This window comes from Rhinoderma darwinii, chromosome 3 (assembly GCF_050947455.1).
Source record: "Rhinoderma darwinii isolate aRhiDar2 chromosome 3, aRhiDar2.hap1, whole genome shotgun sequence".
Taxonomy (NCBI): domain Eukaryota; kingdom Metazoa; phylum Chordata; class Amphibia; order Anura; family Rhinodermatidae; genus Rhinoderma; species Rhinoderma darwinii.
The window spans coordinates 8338114-8357521 of NC_134689.1; the positions used below are offsets into that span (position 1 = coordinate 8338114).

The window sequence follows — 19408 nt, forward strand, 5'->3', positions numbered from 1 at the left end:
GTAGTATACGGCGTATACGTTTTTTGTTCTTCAGCTAAATCAAACTTTGTAAACAAGATTTCCCATATAAGGCGACAAAAACGTATATACAGTTTACGTATGCAAACTCAGGGTTTTAAATTTTATACGTCGCCATTACGGATAAAAACTTATACGTTTTGGAAAAGTTCTGAAAAGCGTAGTAGACTAGAATTTTCAGGACGTGGAAAAAAAAAAGGACAGAACATAAACACACAAAACGTAAACACAAACGACACCATAGAAATCAATGTCGTGGTGGTGCACGTCCGACGTACAGTAAAAACGAGGTGTGAACTAAGCCTTATCCTGAATGCTGCCATTATGGGGTTACTGCCGGCCGCCCTCCTTCTTCCATGCCTGCCGTCTTCTCTATAGACTGGAGATGATGAGGTTTGGAGTGGAGGTTGGATACAAGTGGCAGTGATTAGACGTGAATGGAAACGTAGAGAGATGACGGGCACAGCCGGGTGATTCATCAATCTCATCTCAAGAGCTGACTCAGACCGGGGTCATGTTACCCCTCCGAGAGGCGGCGCCAGGACAACGTCACCCTCTAGACAATCAGCAGCCGTTGAATCGATTCTAATCAATTGGATTTTTAAATTTGCGTCAAAATGTAAAGGTAAAACCCGTCCCCCAAATACATCCAGATTGTGTTTTTACAGACTGTGAATGGCCTATGAACCTGCAGTGCTATGTACAATATACTACGCTTCTTTTTTTCTAATGCTCTGCCTATGTGTCAGTCTTCACTGTAATTCTAGTATTATATTCATAACCGGAAAGATCAGGATGAACAGACCGTCTGAAAACCACACCCCCGCCTTATTCTTCTGCAAGTCCCTCACTGCTCGGCGCATATTGGTATTATTTTAGGCAAGGACTATATGATGACTCGGGTCGTATCCCGCCTGTCCCGGAAAGATATGACTTTCTCGAGGTTCGAGTTCCATTGACTTCAGTCTTGATGATTCTTAAGACAGAGGTCGCACTACTGAAGTCATCATCCAGCTCTACCCTTCGAGGTCGTCCCTGCTTGGCCAGTGACCCAATGCCGGACAACAGAAGACCTCCCGTAAATATGCGACTTGTTTCATAAAGACGACCCCTGTCTATATGGACGTTATGGAGGGGTACTCGGCTCGGGCCCCCCTCTATGAGCCGGAGCGGAGAGCAGCTAGGTAAGAACATCACCCACTCTGGTAGAGCCGGTCCATCCGGAACGGTTCATGGGTCCAGGAGCCGGACCTATGGACCGGTTCATGGGTCCCTGGGTCGAATAATGGGGTAGTTGTCTTCATGAGAGAGCCTGAATGCTGAAGACAGTCAGGTACTTAGATGGAGTATGAAGATTGGGGAAATCGGTGGGCATCTCCATTGGCAGCAAGATGGCGGCCCTGGTGGTGGCCAAGGCTACAAGTGGACTTCTAATAAGGATGGAAATCAAATTGCCACCCATATTACTAAGGTCAACTCCCCGAGTATCTGTGCCGTTGGACAACAGTAACGACGAGTCCTCGGTCTCCTCCAACTTTATCATGACAAGCATGTTTACCCAGATATCCATGGTGCCCCCAAGGCTCAGTAGGCCCTGGCATCCACCCAGGTTTGCCCGATGCTGGCACTATACCATATCTAGAGGGAACATTTTTATCGAACCCTCAATCTATAGGATGATTTCCATGTGAAGAGCGGCATCCATGGTCATAACTGGAGGGCAGAACATTTATTTTGATTGCTCATTGCGAGTTGTGAAGTTTTATTTCTTACCTTCAATTCATCAGCATCATAAAAATCCACACGTACCGCAGGAACCATCCAGGTCTCGAAAAGCGTGGCCAAGATCTGCTTGGCAATAGAGTCTGCGATGAGGTGGAAGTGTAGTGGGTTCCTCCTGCAAACGACAAGAGCGAAACGTCAATGTCTATTGTAACTGGAGGGCAAGGGCTGATTACAGGTGCCATGGCGTGATGGGCCAGATGAAGCCTCCTAAGCTCCGTTCACCACCCAACTAGTTAATTGGCAGAGATTACTTCTAAGCCCTGGTCACCAGCAGGTCCTGTCCTAGGTCTCATCTCTTATCTTCTGGCACCAGTTATTGGTCTGGCCACCATCTTCCCAGGATAGGGGTTCCCAAAGTTGCCAAGAGCAATTGGCACAAAGGGGTCTTCCTACAAATATCTTCCTACCATTCACATCATGGAGACGGACCGCACACATAATGCCACCTTTCCATCAACGATGAGGATCAGGGACGACCTAATTCTTAGGATCGTTAGACGATGACCGATCACCATTGATCACACTTTTATAGCATGAAAGTTATTTATGAGGAAAACCCTTTAAAGATCTTCTTGATTCCCTTAAAGGGGTTAATAAAGAGGTAGTAAGTACCCTGTGTACCATCCATTTTTGTTAAGAGTCCCCCAAAAATAATGATTCCCTACTAAGGCCACCAGTGATCAGCTGTGATCTTCAGGAAACCTGAAAGCAAGTGTTCAATTGCTCTGCAGTGCCACCACAGGAGAAATGAAGCATTACATGGTGCCCATTGAAATGAATGAGCTGTCATTGTAATGGGTGGATGTGTTGAGTTCTCCAGAGCAAGAGAAGCTTTTTGTAGCTGCTCTCCTCTGGCTAATAGATGAGGATCCTGAGGGACCCCTCAAATAACTCACAATTTTCTAATAGGATATTTGATATTGGATTTTCTAAACCAGACAACCCCTTTAATGATTGTATAACGAAAAATTGTAACACACATTGTGATCCAATTCTTGGCCATCTACAAGATCTGTCAGTGGATAATGCTGATGAAAAACCTTTAAAATACTTAATACTTCCCAGAGCTGAGGGTTTGCTACAATTTACATCCAGTCTACACAATCCTGTGTGAGCTAAATACATAAAGAGCACCAATCTCTCTCCTGTCCTGATAGTTTGTTACAATGTATCAGTACAGGATTCTAGACTGTTTAGCTCACTGTCAATAGACCTAATACATTGTAACAAACCCCCAGCTGTGAGAAGTAGATGTGGGACTCTATGGCAAAACAAGTCTTAGTTTTTTTTTAACGGTTCCTTGTCTTCCGTGTCCTCCACGACGGCACAAAAATTGACATTCGTTTTACTACAAAGCGCAACCGGCGAGTAGATGAAGTAAGATCTCGCTTTTTTTCTCGGCGCACTCTTCCTCTAATAGATACGTGTCACCCCTGGCGCACTCCGGAGAACAAATCCTTTCATTCGATATTCAAATGAGATCCATTAAAATCTAATTCCATCTCCGGGGAATTAGTGGAGCGGTCCGTTAACAAAAGAACGACCTGCGAGCTGTAAGTTATGGGCGCCGGGAGGATTCGTGACATTGTTGCAGTATGTAGCGATCAGTTTTGTCAAGTTTCTTAATGCAATTATGTATTTAATCAGCTATTTACATAATTGTGTTACAGGAGTCACAGGGTGTAGATTTCTAGGGAACAGACACATGTAGAGAATCTAATGGGGACATTCAGGTATCGGTACAAGACGCTGCCGTAAATCAGCTCGTTGGATGTTGTATTCAATGGGTATTAAAAGCGCTGGGCACCGTGATGAACTCTGACCCCAGAGCTACAGAGTATATTGAAAGGTCCCTTAAAGGGCATGTCCATCCATATCACATTTATACGCAGATGAAACCATAGACCTTTTACAATTGTGAAATTAGGGGCAAGTGAAAAAAAAAATCCCCCCCCCTAGACTGGCTTGTTGCATGGTGCCAAATTTAATGGGGTTGTACAGGATTAGAAAAACATGGCTTCTTTCTTTCAAAAACAGCGCCACACTTGTCCACAGGTTGTGTGTGGTATTGCAGCTCAGACCCTTTCACTTCAATGGAGCGGAGTTACAATACCAGACACAACCCGTGGACAGGTTTGGCGCTATTTGGAGCAGAAAGAAGCCTGTACAACACCTTTAAGCTTCTCCTGGCACAGTCTAATAGAGTGCCCACATCCATAGGAGGAACAAGTAGAGAGAAATTAGCAAGGCAAAACAGGGGCTTCATAGAGGAGGGCTCAGGATCCCCTCTATGTGCCAGATTAGACAGCCGATCCTAGAACGACTCCGGCACTGGTAGACCTGCCGCCTCCATGCATTCTATGGACGGTCATTCATTGAAACGGCCGGCATGTTATGAAACATTTCTAAAATGTGTGGCATCCTATTGCTTCCCCTGGCGATAGCAGAGTATTACCGAGGAGGGTCAAGAAGCCTGACCCGCTCATCGCCGCACCTAGAGACGACCCCCTTTAAGCCACGCCTCTATAGCCTGCCCTCTATAGAGGACCCATCCTTTGGACAGAAGACTTTTTTTTTTTTTTTATACTAGATCCTGGAGAATTCCTTTAAGCCACCTTTTTATATTTTTGTGAATTTTTCTGCATTTCATTGCTCGTCCCGGAGCTCGGAGTCCTGTATACAGATGTAGTCATCTTTATCTGGACTTTTAACGCATTAAATACACAGTGACCAGAAACTTTAACCTGACTTTTTCAATGGCTTTTGTTGTGTGATATCACAGTATATACAGGATATCAGGGTCCAGATAAACTTGGCTACATCTGTACATCTGAACTTGATTGCTGCTCCCTATTCCTCTGACATCCCTACGGATAACGACGGGTCCTGGATTGTGCCTGAAATTCCTCCTGGTTTCCCTCACGCAGTGAACCTGAGGCCACAATTGAATTGTCGGAGGAGTTTTCATCTGAACGGAGCCTCGGCTTTGTGTTCCGCACCAGTCCCGGCAGCAGCTTTTAGACAAAGCAGTTTCCTCGGCAGTGTCATGATTAGGTCTTCCGAGCGTTAACATATTTATTACAGATCCGTGTTAAAGAACCCTACGAAAGCGGAGAAAAACGAAACGTCAAAGGCATCGAGAATCCAAGGACGCAGGGACCTCGTGCCGTAGGATGGATCCATTGCGGGACTCGGGTGAAGGAGTTGAGTTGCTGTTCTCGGGATTAATCAGAGACAAATCATTGCTGATTAAAATCACTGGGAAATCTGACGAACCCTCGGGGTAAGTCCAAGCCCTCAGTCAGGGAGGACTGATCTACTGTATATTTATCACCTATTTGGAGAGTTTATAGGGCGACTCACCCCTAAAGAGGACCTGTCAACTCTCCCCATGAAATAACAATTCTGGAACATATTTTCTTAGATCTCGACGTTGTGCCGTTCCTCTGTTATTCCTCCTAGAAATGTATGAATAAATTGACAACTGGGTGTTACCAGTTGGGGGTGTGTCCCTACACAGACTGACAATGTCCAATCAGTGCTGACAGAGTGAGACTATGTATGGACACGCCCCTTTGACAAGGGGAAGGGTAACACCCAGTTGTCAATTTATTCATACATTTCTAGGAGGTATAACAGAGGATCGACACAATGCAGAGTTCTAAGAAAAGATGCTCCAGAATTGATATTTCATGGGGAATACAAGTGTTTACTAAAATAGACATGTCAGGAGAGGTGACCGATCCTCTTTAAAGGAGACGGCTTATAATAATACGGGAGCGTTATAAGAGGAGCCGCTGATATTATTCACACCTATGGAGGTTCTCCGCACTGGAGATATGTGACATGAAATAGGGGCAGAGAATTTTCTGGACTTTGTCATTCATCACATTGAATACATATATACAGTCCACCTCTAACCAGTCTTAAATGGCTGATAACAGGGAGCAATAGATTATATTCAACTGCACAGCCAATGGAGAGAAGATAAACCTTAGCTTTGGTATCCCTTGTACAACCCCAACATCTGTATAATCTGCCTAAAAAAAGCTCTGATGGCATCAAAATTTTCTGATGACATCACTTTTAGGATTTGCACCAGTTTGTACAGTAAACCTATAATTGAATATAATTTTAGCACCTCTCATGGATTCCTTTGTCTACTCAGGAGGAATTGCCTAGGACCCTACGTACTGCATGATTTCTACAGACCGAGCGAGAATGGAGGGTCATTATACAGACTTTATCCTCATTCCTCCCTAATAGTAGCACTTGCACATTTAAAGAGCACCTGTCCCCTCTCCTGACATGTCTGTTTTAGTTATGAATTGTATTCTTTATTAAATAAGAATTCTGGAACATTTTATGTTGTGCCGTTCCTCTATTACTCCTCCTAGAAATTTATATATTGACAACTGGGTGTGTCCCTGCACACTCAGGCACTGTCCAATTAGTGCTGCCAGAGAGAGACTGTGTAGGGACACGCCCCTTTGACAAGGGAAATAGTAACACCCAGTTGTCAATTAAGTCACACATTTCTAGGAGGAATAATAGAGGGACCGAATAATGCAAAGTTAAAAGGAAAGTTTATCCAGAGCTGTTGTTTTATGGGGAATACAAGTATTTATTAAAATGGACCTGACGGGAGAGGTGACCGATCCTTTTTATCAACAAGTTGGCTGGTTCATTAACCCCATGTTGTCAGTGATGTGCTACGCTAGAGGCACGGCTATGGGACATGTGATGGGAGAGACTTCAGCACTGAACTGCTACCTCTGCTTGTGACTCTATATTATAGTGACTACCTGTAGCCACCACTAGAGGGAGCTTCCTGTGTACAGAGATATACAGATACCATTGAGTTCAATATTAGTTGCATACAACCACATAGAGTGAGCTCCCCCTAGTGGTGGCCAGAATTATGTCATAAGATCTAAAAACATCATTCACTGCCAGGCCTGGGGCACCACGTGGTCCGTCTCCACGTGTGCCAGGGGGGAGGGGACGGTGGTATATAATCCATAATTCGGTGTAAATATGCTGTAATTATAATTTCCCATCTTTGCAAATTAAAACAAAAATTCAAACGTCAATTACGTTTTATTTCTACCCCAATGTCACATTTCTCATCTTTGTTCCGCGCGGTTTTAGTCCCATCTTGGAAAATAGAAGAAATTGGCCTAAAATGTAACATTTATCTCACATTGTAAAGATAGATTAAAAGTTTCCTCCACACAGGATCGGCATATTTAGCGTGAATCCCTAGTACGCGGTAGATACATGGCGGCGGCGGTTAGAAAGATGACGCACCTCCCACGTGGAGAACGCAGAACATTACAATAAAAATACCATTTAAGTCGAACAAAGAAATTGCTTCCAAGTTGTTTCCTTTTTTATTAACTAATGTTCTCCCCTCCTCAGCCGGAGTTCACCTTCCCCTCCCCCGCTGTCGTCGTCTCCCTTGGGTCGGCCATCTTTACGTTGAGGTCTTGTGCATCTAGAATATGTATTGTCAAGTATGGAGTTAGCGAAGCCATTAGATTATAAATAATGTCTGGTAGAGACCTGCACTGACGGAGGGTCGGGATTAGGGCCCCATATGGATCAATAGTAAAAGAATAGCGGAGAGGGGGAGGGGAAAAGGAACCAAGGATGAGGGAGATGAAATACAGAAAGGAGGAGATGCAGAGAGAGGGTTGTATGAGATTAGGAAAGAGGATCGTCTTTGTTTTCTCCTCCCAGAAATAGCGCCACTCTTGTCCATGTGGCTGTGTTTGGTATTGCAGCTCAGCTAAATTCAAGGGAATGGGGAGAGAAGAGAGTGATGGAGGGAAAAGCAGAAAGAGGGAGGGAGAGTGCAACAAAGATAAAGTAACAGGGTTAAGAGGGCGATGGAGAGGGCGATGGAGCGAGTGGGCAATGGAGAGATGGTAGAGAGAGGGGACGATGGAGAGTGGTAGAGAGGGGAGCGATGGAGAGTGGTAGAGAGGGAGCGATGGAGAGTGGTAGAGAGGGAGCGATGGAGAGTGGTAGAGAGGGAGCGATGGAGAGTGGTAGAGAGGGAGCGATGGAGAGTGGTAGAGAGGGAGCGATGGAGAGTGGTAGAGAGGGAGCGATGGAGAGGGGAAGAGGGAGCGATGGAGAGTGGTAGAGAAGGAGCGATGGAGAATGGTAGAGAGCGAGTGGTAGAGAGAGAGATGGAGAGCGCCATCAAGTGCGCTATGAAGAGAGAGCGATGGACAGACAGTGATGGAGAGACAGTGATGGAGAGACAGTGATGTGGAAAGAGAAGGAACGAGGGAAGAAGAGGAAGAAAAGAGAGCGGAGATGGAGAAGGACAGCGAGTTTGGGAAGAAGAGTGTTAAAAGGAGAGTGAGGGAGAAGAAAATGGAGAGACCGAGATAGAGACATGGAGTGAGATAACAATGAGACACCACAGATGGGAAGAGATAACATTGTCTATACTTCACCCCACCACCATAGAATAAGACAGAACAACTTTACCTGTGGAACAAGACCGACTTCACCAGTGTGACCACATCGCGGCTGGCGTTATATCCCGCACACACTATGGCAACGTGAATGGTCTGCAACATAAGAGACACCTTGTTATTTAATAGGTAGAAAGTCAACAACATAAGTATCACTACAGGTCACCAAGGAAGAAGAACTTATAACTGACTCTCCTCCTACCGGACTACAAGTCTCATCATTGTCTCTTAGCTTCTGGCTGGACCAATGTCCTGGGGTGTATAGATTTGCCGTTCACAGGTTCATTTTTCTGATACAGAGCACCAAATCCCCTGCATTAACATAGAATTTTATGATGTAACTATCTGCCTGCAGTCACCACTAGGGGGAGCTCAGGAGCTTACTGAATACTGTCTATACAGTCTAGTCATCCAAGAGTGACCCTAAAATTGGGGAAACACCCCCACCCCTTCAGAATATCGAACATCCCGGACTACAGATGGGAAACTTCACAATTTCTGCTTGTGAACTTATAAAGTGGATATGTTCTGGGGAGAGCGTCCTATTAATGAGTTAAAGAGCGGTCCTGACCCCCCTACCGGGGCTAAAGTCTCACAAAACCTATTAAATTACGAGTTCTCTCTCCAAGACTAAAGGGATTTATTGCATATTGAAAAATTCATCTTTTCTAAGTCCTATGTTCAGACTGGACGCCACGACCAATATTTCTAATAATGGATTTTCAGCTATTCCCTCCCCCACCCCGTCAGTCTTTTCCATCGTTATTATCGCTCCGCACTTGGGATACATTTGGCAATCGACTCTAAGGGAAAAGATTGGCAGAAAGATTGATTAGACATGGGGTCATAACTAATAATAATAAAAAAATAAATACAGAAATTTAGAAAGAGGCCTAAGACAAAAAAAAAAAGCAAAGCGCATATTTTCCTCCCAGTAAAATAAAATATTTTATTGTTTAAAAAAGATAACCGATAATAAAATGAAATAATTTAAAAAAACATTTAAAAAAAAAATAATATTTTGTATTTATTTTTATTCAATATTTTTTTTTTTGCCTATTAAAAGGACAATGTGGTTAGAAAGTGGACACATCTGTAGATTTACTTAAAAAAAAAAAAAAAAAAAAAAAAAACTTTTTCTTTTTTTGTTTTCATTTCTACTCACCCCTAAAAATAAAAAATAAATCGAAATTAATTCGGACCACTTTTTTTTAAAGTTTACTTGACCATTTAAAAACTGGTTAAAAAGAAAATATATTTATTAAATAATGAAAAAAAATAGATTTTTACACGTGTTAATTTTTTTATTTTTATATGAATTTTTTTAAAACTAAAATCACTAAGAGAAAACAAAATATATTTGGAATCTTTTTTTTTATTTAATAAAAATGGAAATATTTAATTTTTTTTTTTTTTTTTTTACATCCAACTTTTTTTATTAATAAATGTAATTTTTTTATGTTTTATTTTAAACCACCACCTCCAAAAAAAAATATTTGTATAAATTATTTTTTTTTTTAAATGTAGTTTGATAATATGGGATATGAAATGATTCAGTCCGTCTCGTCTTCCTCGTTGGAGAAAGGTTCTGCTGAATGAAAAAAAACAATAATGACATAAATCAATTTTATATTTTCATAAAATGGATTTTATTATTAAATAGCCAAAGGGAGTCTATAATAGGGCGCGTATGTTTTACAAACAGAAATTCACCTAATGACGGGGCCTGCGCGGTCTCCGGGGGCAGACACGGGGGTGACAGTTATTGCGGCTGCAAATCACGGGCAGAATCACATTTGCGATACAGACAATTCCATTCCACTAAATGACGGCCTAAAATCCCTCCAGAGGCGCAGCTGCAGCTAATCAGCCATGGAAATAGACAAAAAACACAGAGCGGCGATCGCCAGGAAGCGCCTGAAGGTTCACAATCTCAGCGTGACAAAAAACGTCTGTTTCTGGGAAACTCACATCCAAACTGCGAGGCGTAATTGGGTTTTGGAAGGCCGAGAAATTCAGTTGAACCCCATTACTCTGACATGGACTCCCGGACTGAGGATATTAACAAGTTCCCCTTAAATCTAGACCATAATTACGTCATTAATGTCATGTAAAGGTACTTATTTATCATACAGAAAATATATATATATATATATATATATGGTCACTATAGCAACCAACACTCCGAAATTGCTGCAAAAACGACCTGAAAGTAAATAATCTTTGTGACGTGGATATATAAAACAATTCTTATATAAATGTCCTGACTGCCAACAGAGACAACAGCTCTGAGCATAACTATGGCTCATGAAAGTGACTGTTCAAAACTACTATCTCGTAATTATACAAGCACTAACTACGATAATACTGCCCCCTATAAACAAGAATATATCTACTATAATACTGCCCCTATATACAAGAATATAACTACTATAATACAGTCCCCTATATACAAGAATATAACTACTATACTACTGCCCCCTATAAACAAGAATATATCTACTATAATACTGCCCCTATATACAAGAATATAACTACTATAATACTGCCCCCTATAAACAAGAATATATCTACTATAATACAGTCCCCTATATACAAGAATATAACTACTATAATACTGCCCCCTATAAACAAGAATATATCTACTATAATACTGCCCCTATATACAAGAATATAACTACTATAATACTACTCCTATATACAAGAATATAACTACTGTAATACTGCTCCTATATACAAGAATATAACTACTATAATACTGCCCCCTATAAACAAGAATATATCTACTATAATACTGCCCCCTATATACAAGAATATAACTACTATAATACTGCCCCCTATAAACAAGAATATATCTACTATAATACTGCCCCTATATACAAGAATATAACTACTATAATACTGCCTCCTATATACAAGAATATAACTACTATAATACTGCCCCTATATACAAGAATATAACTACTATAATACTGCCCCTATATACAAGAATATAACTACTATAATACTGCCTCCTATATACAAGAATATAACTACTATAATACTGCTCCCTATATACAAGAATATAACTACTATAATACTGCCCCCCTATATACTAGAATATAACTACTATAATACTACCCCCTATATACAAGAATATAACTACTATAATACTGCTCCTATATACAAGAATATAACGACTATAATACTGCCCCCTATATACAAGAATATAACTACTATAATACTGCCCCTATATACAAGAATATTACTACTATAATACTGCCGCCTATATACAAGAATATAACTACTATAATACTGCCGCCTATATACAAGAATATAACTACTATAATACTGCCCCCTACGTACAAGAATTTAACTACTATAATACTGCCCCCTATGTACAAGAATATAACTACTATAATACTGCCCCCTATGTACAAGAATATAACTACTATAATACTGCTCCCTATATACAAGAATATAACTACTATAATACTGCCCCTATATACAAGAATATAACTACTATAATACTGCTTTTATATACAAGAATATAACTACTATAATACTGCCCCCTATATACAAGAATATAACTACTATAATACTGCCCCTATATACAAGAATATAACTACTATAATACTGCCCCTATATACAAGAATATAACTACTATAATACTGCTCCTATATACAAGAATATAACTACTATAATACTGCCCCCTATATACAGGAATATTGTAATGGGAGGAAGGAGGTGAAGGGAAAGTGAGCCCTAATCTACCCACCGCCCTGTCCCTGCCTACTTGCAACGACCCGCCCTAGGCGACGGGGTACAACTGGGCGGCGGTCCCTACGCTGTCTAAGTGCACGGGAAAACAAACAGGGAACACGCAAGGGAAGGGGCAGTAGCCCACGGAACGCCGCGAGGAAACGGAGCGGTGAATGAGTAGTCAGGACCAGGATAAGGTGGAGTATACCCAAGAGAGCACGGAGGAGGAAGCAAGTCGAAGGCAAAGCAAAGCAGGTTAAGCAGAACAGCAGCAAGGCAGAAGCAGGCTGGAGCAAGCAGCAGTGGGGCCAGGAATCCAAAAGAATTACAAGCACTGAGGAGGAGAACACAGCAGGTAATAAAGGACAGGGGGCGGAGCTAACTCCGACTGACCAGGCCGCGATAGGCTCTCCCACTCCTGAGCCTGCCACCCTGGTTTGTGGGAGAGGGTGTCAGTCGAACAGGTCTGGCCTCAGGTGTGGATTGATTAATCCCAGGAGTATACCTAGACGTAGTACCTGGCAGATCCCTAACAGTACTCCCCCTTTTATGAGGGGCCACCGGACCCTTACTAAGAGGACCCGGTTTAGTAGGGAAGAGAAGGTGGAACCTCCTGATCAATACCCCAGCATGAACATCACGGGCAGGTACCCAAGTCCTCTCCTCCGGCCCGTACCCTCTCCAATGGACAAGGTACTGGAGGGAGCCCTGGACCATCCTACTGTCCATAATCTTGGCCACCTCGAATTCCACCCCCTCAGGGGTGAGAACGGGAACAGGAGGTTTCCTCGAGGGGGACCAGGACGGGGAGCAGCGTTTAAGGAGGGAGGCATGGAAGACGTCATGTATGCGAAAGGATGGGGGCAGCTCCAGACGGAAGGATACAGGGTTGAGGACTTCAATGATCTTATAAGGCCCAATAAATCGGGGAGCAAACTTCCTGGACGGGACCTTAAGGCGCAAGTTCCTGGACGACAACCAGACCAAATCCCAGACGACAAACCGGGGGTTAGCAGAACGTCTACTATCCGCCTGAATCTTTTGTGCGCTCTGGGACGCCTCTAGGTTCTTCTGAACCTGGGCCCAGACAGTGCACAGTTCCCGATGAACATCCTCTACCTCAGGATTATTGGAACAACCAGGGGAAACGGAGGAGAACCTTGGGTTAAACCCGAAATTACAGAAAAACGGGGAGACCCCTGACGAGTTACTGACCCGGTTATTCAGGGAAAATTCAGCAAGGGGAAGGAATGAGACCCAATCGAATTAACAGTCAGAGATGAAACACCTTAAATATTGTTCCAGGGACTGGTTAGTCCTCTCCGTTTGGCCATTAGTTTCGGGATGGAAGGCGGAGGAGAAGGACAGATCAATCTCCAACTTTTTACAAAAGGCTCTCCAAAATAAGGAAACAAATTGTACCCCTCTGTCAGAAACGATATTGACTGGGGCCCCATGGAGACGCAGGATGTGTTTCACAAATAAAGAAGCTAACGTCTTGGCGTTAGGTAGCTTCTTAAGGGGCACAAAGTGGCAGATCTTGCTGAAGCGGTCTACTACCACCCACACCACCGACTTGCCCTGAGATGGAGGCAAATCGGTGATAAAATCCATGGAGATATGGGTCCAAGGTCTCTGGGGAATGGGCAAGGAACGTAGTAGGCCCGCAGGTCGGGACCTAGGGGTTTTGGACCTAGCGCAAACCTCACAAGCGGCGACATAAGCACTAACGTCTTTAGGCAACCCAGGCCACCAATAGTCTCTGGTAATGAGGTGTTTGGTGCCCAAGATGCCAGGATGACCAGATAGAGCGGAGTCATGGTTTTCCCTGAGTACCCTTAGCCGGTATTGCAGGGGAACAAACAGTTTGTCCCCAGGGACGTTCCCGGGAGCTGCACCCTGATCAGCCGCGATATCAGAAGCTAAATCAGAATCCGTGGCAGAAATGATTATACCAGGGGGTAAAATACAAGCAGGATTTTTCTCTGAAGGAGGATTGGCCATGAAACTACGTGACAGGGCATCAGCCTTAATATTCTTGGACCCAGCCCTATAGGTAACCAATAAATTAAATCTGGTAAAGAATAGTGCCCACCGAGCTTGTCTAGGATTAAGCCTCCGGGCCGATTCTAGGAAAACCAGATTCTTGTGATCCGTAAGGACCGTTACCTGGTGTCTGGCCCCCTCCAGGAAGTGCCGCCACTCTTCAAAAGCCCATTTAATGGCTAGAAGTTCGCGGTTGCCAATATCATAGTTACTCTCCGTGGGCGAAAACTTCCTAGAGAAGTAAGCACAGGGGCGGAGATGGGTGAGGGAGCTGGTACCCTGGGACAAGACGGCCCCCACTCCCACCTCGGATGCGTCAACCTCCACAATAAATGGCTCCTCTTGGTTGGGCTGAATCAGCACGGGGGCCGAGATAAAGCACTTCTTGAGGGTCTCAAAGGCCTGGACGGCCTCAGGGGGCCAATGGAGGACATCAGCACCCTTGCGGGTAAGGTCCGTAAGAGGCTTAGCGACGACCGAGAAGTTGGCAATAAATCTCCTGTAATAGTTGGCGAACCCTAAAAAACACTGTAACGCCTTAAGGGAGGCAGGTTGGACCCATTCCGCCACAGCCTGAACCTTGGCAGGGTCCATGCGGAATTCATGAGGAGTGAGGATTTGCCCTAAAAATGGTATCTCCTGTACCCCAAAGACACATTTTTCAGTCTTAGCAAACAGATTATTCTCCCGAAGGACCTGGAGCACCTTCCTGACATGCTCCACGTGGGAGGACCAGTCCTTGGAAAACACCAGTATGTCATCAAGGTACACTACAAGAAAATTACCCAGGTAATCTCTCAGGATTTCATTAATAAAATTCTGGAAGACAGCAGGGGCATTACACAACCCAAAGGGCATGACCAGGTATTCGAAATGACCCTCGGGTGTGTTGAACGCAGTTTTCCACTCATCCCCCTCTTTGATGCGGATAAGGTTATATGCCCCCCGTAGATCGAACTTAGAAAACCATTGGGCTCCCTGAACCTGATTAAAAAGATCCGGAATCAAAGGAAGTGGGTACTGGTTCCTTACGGTGACCTTATTCAGGTTACGATAATCAATGCACGGCCTAAGACCACCATCCTTCTTCCCCACGAAGAAGAAGCCAGCACCTACAGGAGAAGTCGAGGGGCGAATGAAACCCTTGGCCAGGCATTCTTGGATATACACCCTCATAGCTTCACGTTCGGGACAAGAAAGATTAAATATCCTACCCTTAGGAAGCTTGGCACCAGGCACCAAATCGATGGCGCAATCGTAATCTCTATGGGGGGGCAACACCTCGTAGGCCTCCTTAGAAAACACATCGGCGAAGTCCTGAACAAACTCAGGAAGCGTGTTTACCTCCTCCCGGGGAGAAATAGAGTTAACAGAAAGACATGACATAAGACATTCATTACCCCATTTGGTGAGATCCCCAGTATTCCAATCAAACGTGGGATTATGCAACTGCAACCAGGGAAGGCCTAAAACCAAATCGGACGATAATCCCTGCATCACCAGTACAGAGCACTGCTCCAAATGCATGGAGCCAACCAGGAGTTCAAAAACAGGAGTATGCTGAGTAAAATAACCATTAGCAAGGGGAGTTCAGTCGATACCTACTACAGGGATAGGATAAGGCAAATCAATAAAAGGCATTTTTAGAGACATAGCAAATTCCACAGACATGATATTCGCAGATGAGCCAGAATCCACGAAGGCACTGCCAGTGGCAGACCGACCAGCAAACGAGACCTGAAAGGGAAGCAAAATTTTATTGCGTTTCACATTAACGGGAAATACCTGTGCGCCCAAGTGACCTCCCCGATGATCACTTAGGCGCGGAAGTTTTCCGGCTTTTTATTCTTGCGCCTGGGACAGGTGTTCAGAAGATGCTTGTCATCCCCACAGTAGAAGCAGAGACCCTTCATTCTGCGAAACTCCCTACGTTGTCGAGGGGACATGGAGGCCCCGAGTTGCATAGGTACCTCCGAGTCCTCCGTGGAGGGGCGAGGAGACGGGACCTCGGGGGGGATCGCAGAAAAGTCAGAGGGGAGCACATTGAAGCGTTCAAGCTGACGTTCCCTGAGATGTCGGTCAAGTCGTACTGCTAGGGCCATAACCTGGTCAAGGGAGTCAGAAGAGGGGTAGCTAACCAGCAGATCCTTCAGGGCGTCAGATAATCCTAACCTAAACTGGCACCTTAGGGCCGGATCGTTCCACCGAGAAGCTACGCACCACTTTCTAAAATCCGAACAGTACTCCTCAACCGGTCTCCTACCCTGACGTAAGGTCACCAGCTGACTCTCGGCTAAAGCAGTCCTGTCAGTCTCGTCGTAAATGAGTCCGAGGGCAGAGAAAAAGCGATCAACAGAGGAAAGTTCAGGGGCGTCAGGAGCCAAGGAGAAGGCCCACTCTTGGGGCCCTTCCTGGAGTCGGGATATGATGATACCCACCCGCTGGTTCTCGGAACCTGAGGAGTGGGGTTTAAGGCGGAAATACAGTCTGCAACTCTCCCGGAAGGAGAGAAACGTCTTACGGTCCCCTGAGAACCGGTCAGGTAACTTGAGGTCGGGTTCTAGAGGTGAGGTGAGGGGAACTACTATGGCAGCGTCACCCTGGTTGACCCTCTGGGCCAGGGCCTGGACCTGTAGGGAGAGGCCCTGCATCTGCTGGGTCAGGGTCTCAAGGGGGTCCATGATAGCGTCAGCGTAGGGGAAATGGTAGACTAGGTAAGAGGCTTGTAATTATGTAATGGCAGGAAGGAGGTGAAGGGAAAGTGAGCCCTAATCTACCCACCGCCCTGTCCCTGCCTACTTGCAACGACCCGCCCTAGGCGACGGGGTACAACTGGGCGGCGGTCCCTACGCTGTCTAAGTGCACGGGAAAACAAACCGGGAACACGCAAGGGAAGGGGCAGTAGCCCACGGAACGCCGCGAGGAAACGGAGCGGTGAATGAGTAGTCAGGACCAGGATAAGGTGGAGTATACCCAAGAGAGCACGGAGGAGGAAGCAAGTCGAAGGCAAAGCAAAGCAGGTTAAGCAGAACAGCAGCAAGGCAGAAGCACGGCAGAAGCAGGCTGGAGCAAGCAGCAGTGGGGCCAGGAATCCAGAAGAATTACAAGCACTGAGGAGGAGAACACGGCAGGTAATAAAGGACAGGGGGCGGAGCTAACTCCGACTGACCAGGCCGTGATAGGCTCTCCCACTCCTGAGCCTGCCACCCTGGTTGGTGGGAGAGGGTGTCAGTCGAACAGGTCTGGCCTCAGGTGTGGATTGATTAATCCCAGGAGTATACCTAGACGTAGTACCTGGCAGATCCCTAACAAATATAACTACTATAATACTGCCCCTATATACAAGAATATAACTACTATAATACTGCCCCCTATATACAGGAATATAACTACTATAATACTGCCCCTATATACAAGAATATAACTACTATAATACTGCCCCCTATATACAAGAATATAACTACTATAATACTGCCCCCTATATACAAGAATATAACTACTATAATACTGCCCCCTATATACAAGAATATAACTACTATAATACTGCCCCTATATACAAGAATATAACTACTATAATACTGCCCCTATATACAAGAATATAACTACTATAATACTGCCCCCTATATACAAGAATATAACTACTATAATACTGCCCCCTATATACAAGAATATAACTACTATAATACTGCCCCCTATATACAAGAATATAATTACTATAATACTGCTCCTATATACAAGAATATAACTACTATAATACTGCCCCCTATATACAAGAATATAACTACTATAATACTGCCCCTATATACAAGAATATAACTACTATAATACTGCCCCTTATATACAAGAATATAACTACTATAATACTGCCCCTATATACAAGAATATAACTACTATAATACTGCCTCTATATACAAGAATATAACTACTATAATACTTCCCCTATATACAAGAATATAACTACTATAATACTGCCACTATATACAAGAATATAACTACTATAATACTGCCTCCTATATGCAAGAATATAACTACTATAATACTGTCCCCTACATACAAGAATATAACTACTATAATACTGCCGCTATATACAAGAATATAACTACTATAATACTGCCCCCTATATACAAGAATATAACTACTATTATACTAGGGCTCTGGGTCTGTATAGCCCATGGACTGCAATATCCAGAACAGTTAACCAGGAAGGGGTAGGAGGCTGAGAAGAATATAGTGGAGGAATTTTATAGTTTTCAGACATACAAAAGTAACAAACGGCTCAAAAGTCACAGATCTTTTTACTGGTGAGCTGCATCCGCCACTCTTGCCACTTTCCTCTAGGTGGACAGAGCACTGCAGAAGGAGCGGGGCCACTTGCGGTCTGACACATTTACTATAAGGGTATGTGCACACACACTAATTACGTCCGTAATATCCGGACGTATTTCGGCCGCAAGTTCCGGACCGACCTCAGTGCAGGGAGCCGGGCTCCTAGCATCATAGTTATGTACGATGCTAGGAGTCCCTGCCTCGCTGCAGGACAACTGTCCCGTACTGTAATCATGTTTTCAGTACGGGACAGTTGTCCTGCAGCGAGGCAGGGACTCCTAGCATCGTACATAACTATGATGCTAGGAGCCCGGCTCCCTGCACTGTGTTCGGTCCGGGACTTGCGGCCGAAATACGTCCGTATTTTACGGACGTAAATAGTGTGTGTGCACATACCCTAATAGTGCATCAGTAAAGGTGCGGAGGGCGTGGGGGGGGGGGGGGGGTGCAGAACCATATATGTTTCTAGTTCTGGCACTGCCCTATGGGTCTGTATCGCTGCTCTGATCGCCGTATGGTCCTGTTGTGGGGCACATTATTGTCCGTAAGCTCTGGGCGCCATATTATGGATTTACAGTATTTGTATGTTTGGTAAATAATCTTTACAGTTCTACTACCCCCCCCCCCCTCGGATTCTCCTCCGCTTGGTTGGTAACAGTCGGTAATGATGGCGGCTCGGAGGTGTTCTGCAGCTGTTTGGTGGTCGACTTGAGACATCTTTGCTCAAACTATTTTAATTGAGGTGTAATACAATTATGGCGCTAAGTCGTTATTACCTTACAACGGCGATCTGTCGGAGGATGAGATGTTTTTTACGTCCCCCATAATGCGCTAAACTATAAGAGAATGTGAATGACTCCATTTACATAATGATTATGGGTGAAAATAAAGCGAAACGCCGAAGGTGTTATAAATGGGAGGAGGAGGGGAGCGGGCACAACATGATGATATCAATGCAGCCAGTGTGAGCGGAAGAGGATTAACCCCCGTGCTGCTGGATG

At 44.3% G+C, this 19408-nt stretch overlaps 2 protein-coding genes across 5 annotated transcripts in view; one reads left to right on the forward strand and one right to left on the reverse strand.

Moving 5' to 3' along the window:
* LARGE1 (LARGE xylosyl- and glucuronyltransferase 1) overlaps window positions 1-19408 on the reverse strand; it is a 394217-nt gene that overhangs the window by 177944 nt on the left and 196865 nt on the right. The window contains exons 4-5 of the mRNA XM_075855826.1: window positions 8308-8390; window positions 1792-1915 (exon numbers count right to left, since the gene is read on the reverse strand). Of these exons, the coding sequence (XP_075711941.1) occupies window positions 1792-1915; window positions 8308-8390 (207 nt within the window). The remainder of the gene's footprint in view (window positions 1-1791; window positions 1916-8307; window positions 8391-19408) is intronic.
* The window catches only part of LOC142748662 (E3 ubiquitin/ISG15 ligase TRIM25-like), a 232115-nt gene that overhangs the window by 138200 nt on the left and 74507 nt on the right, over window positions 1-19408 (forward strand). The window lies entirely within an intron of this gene.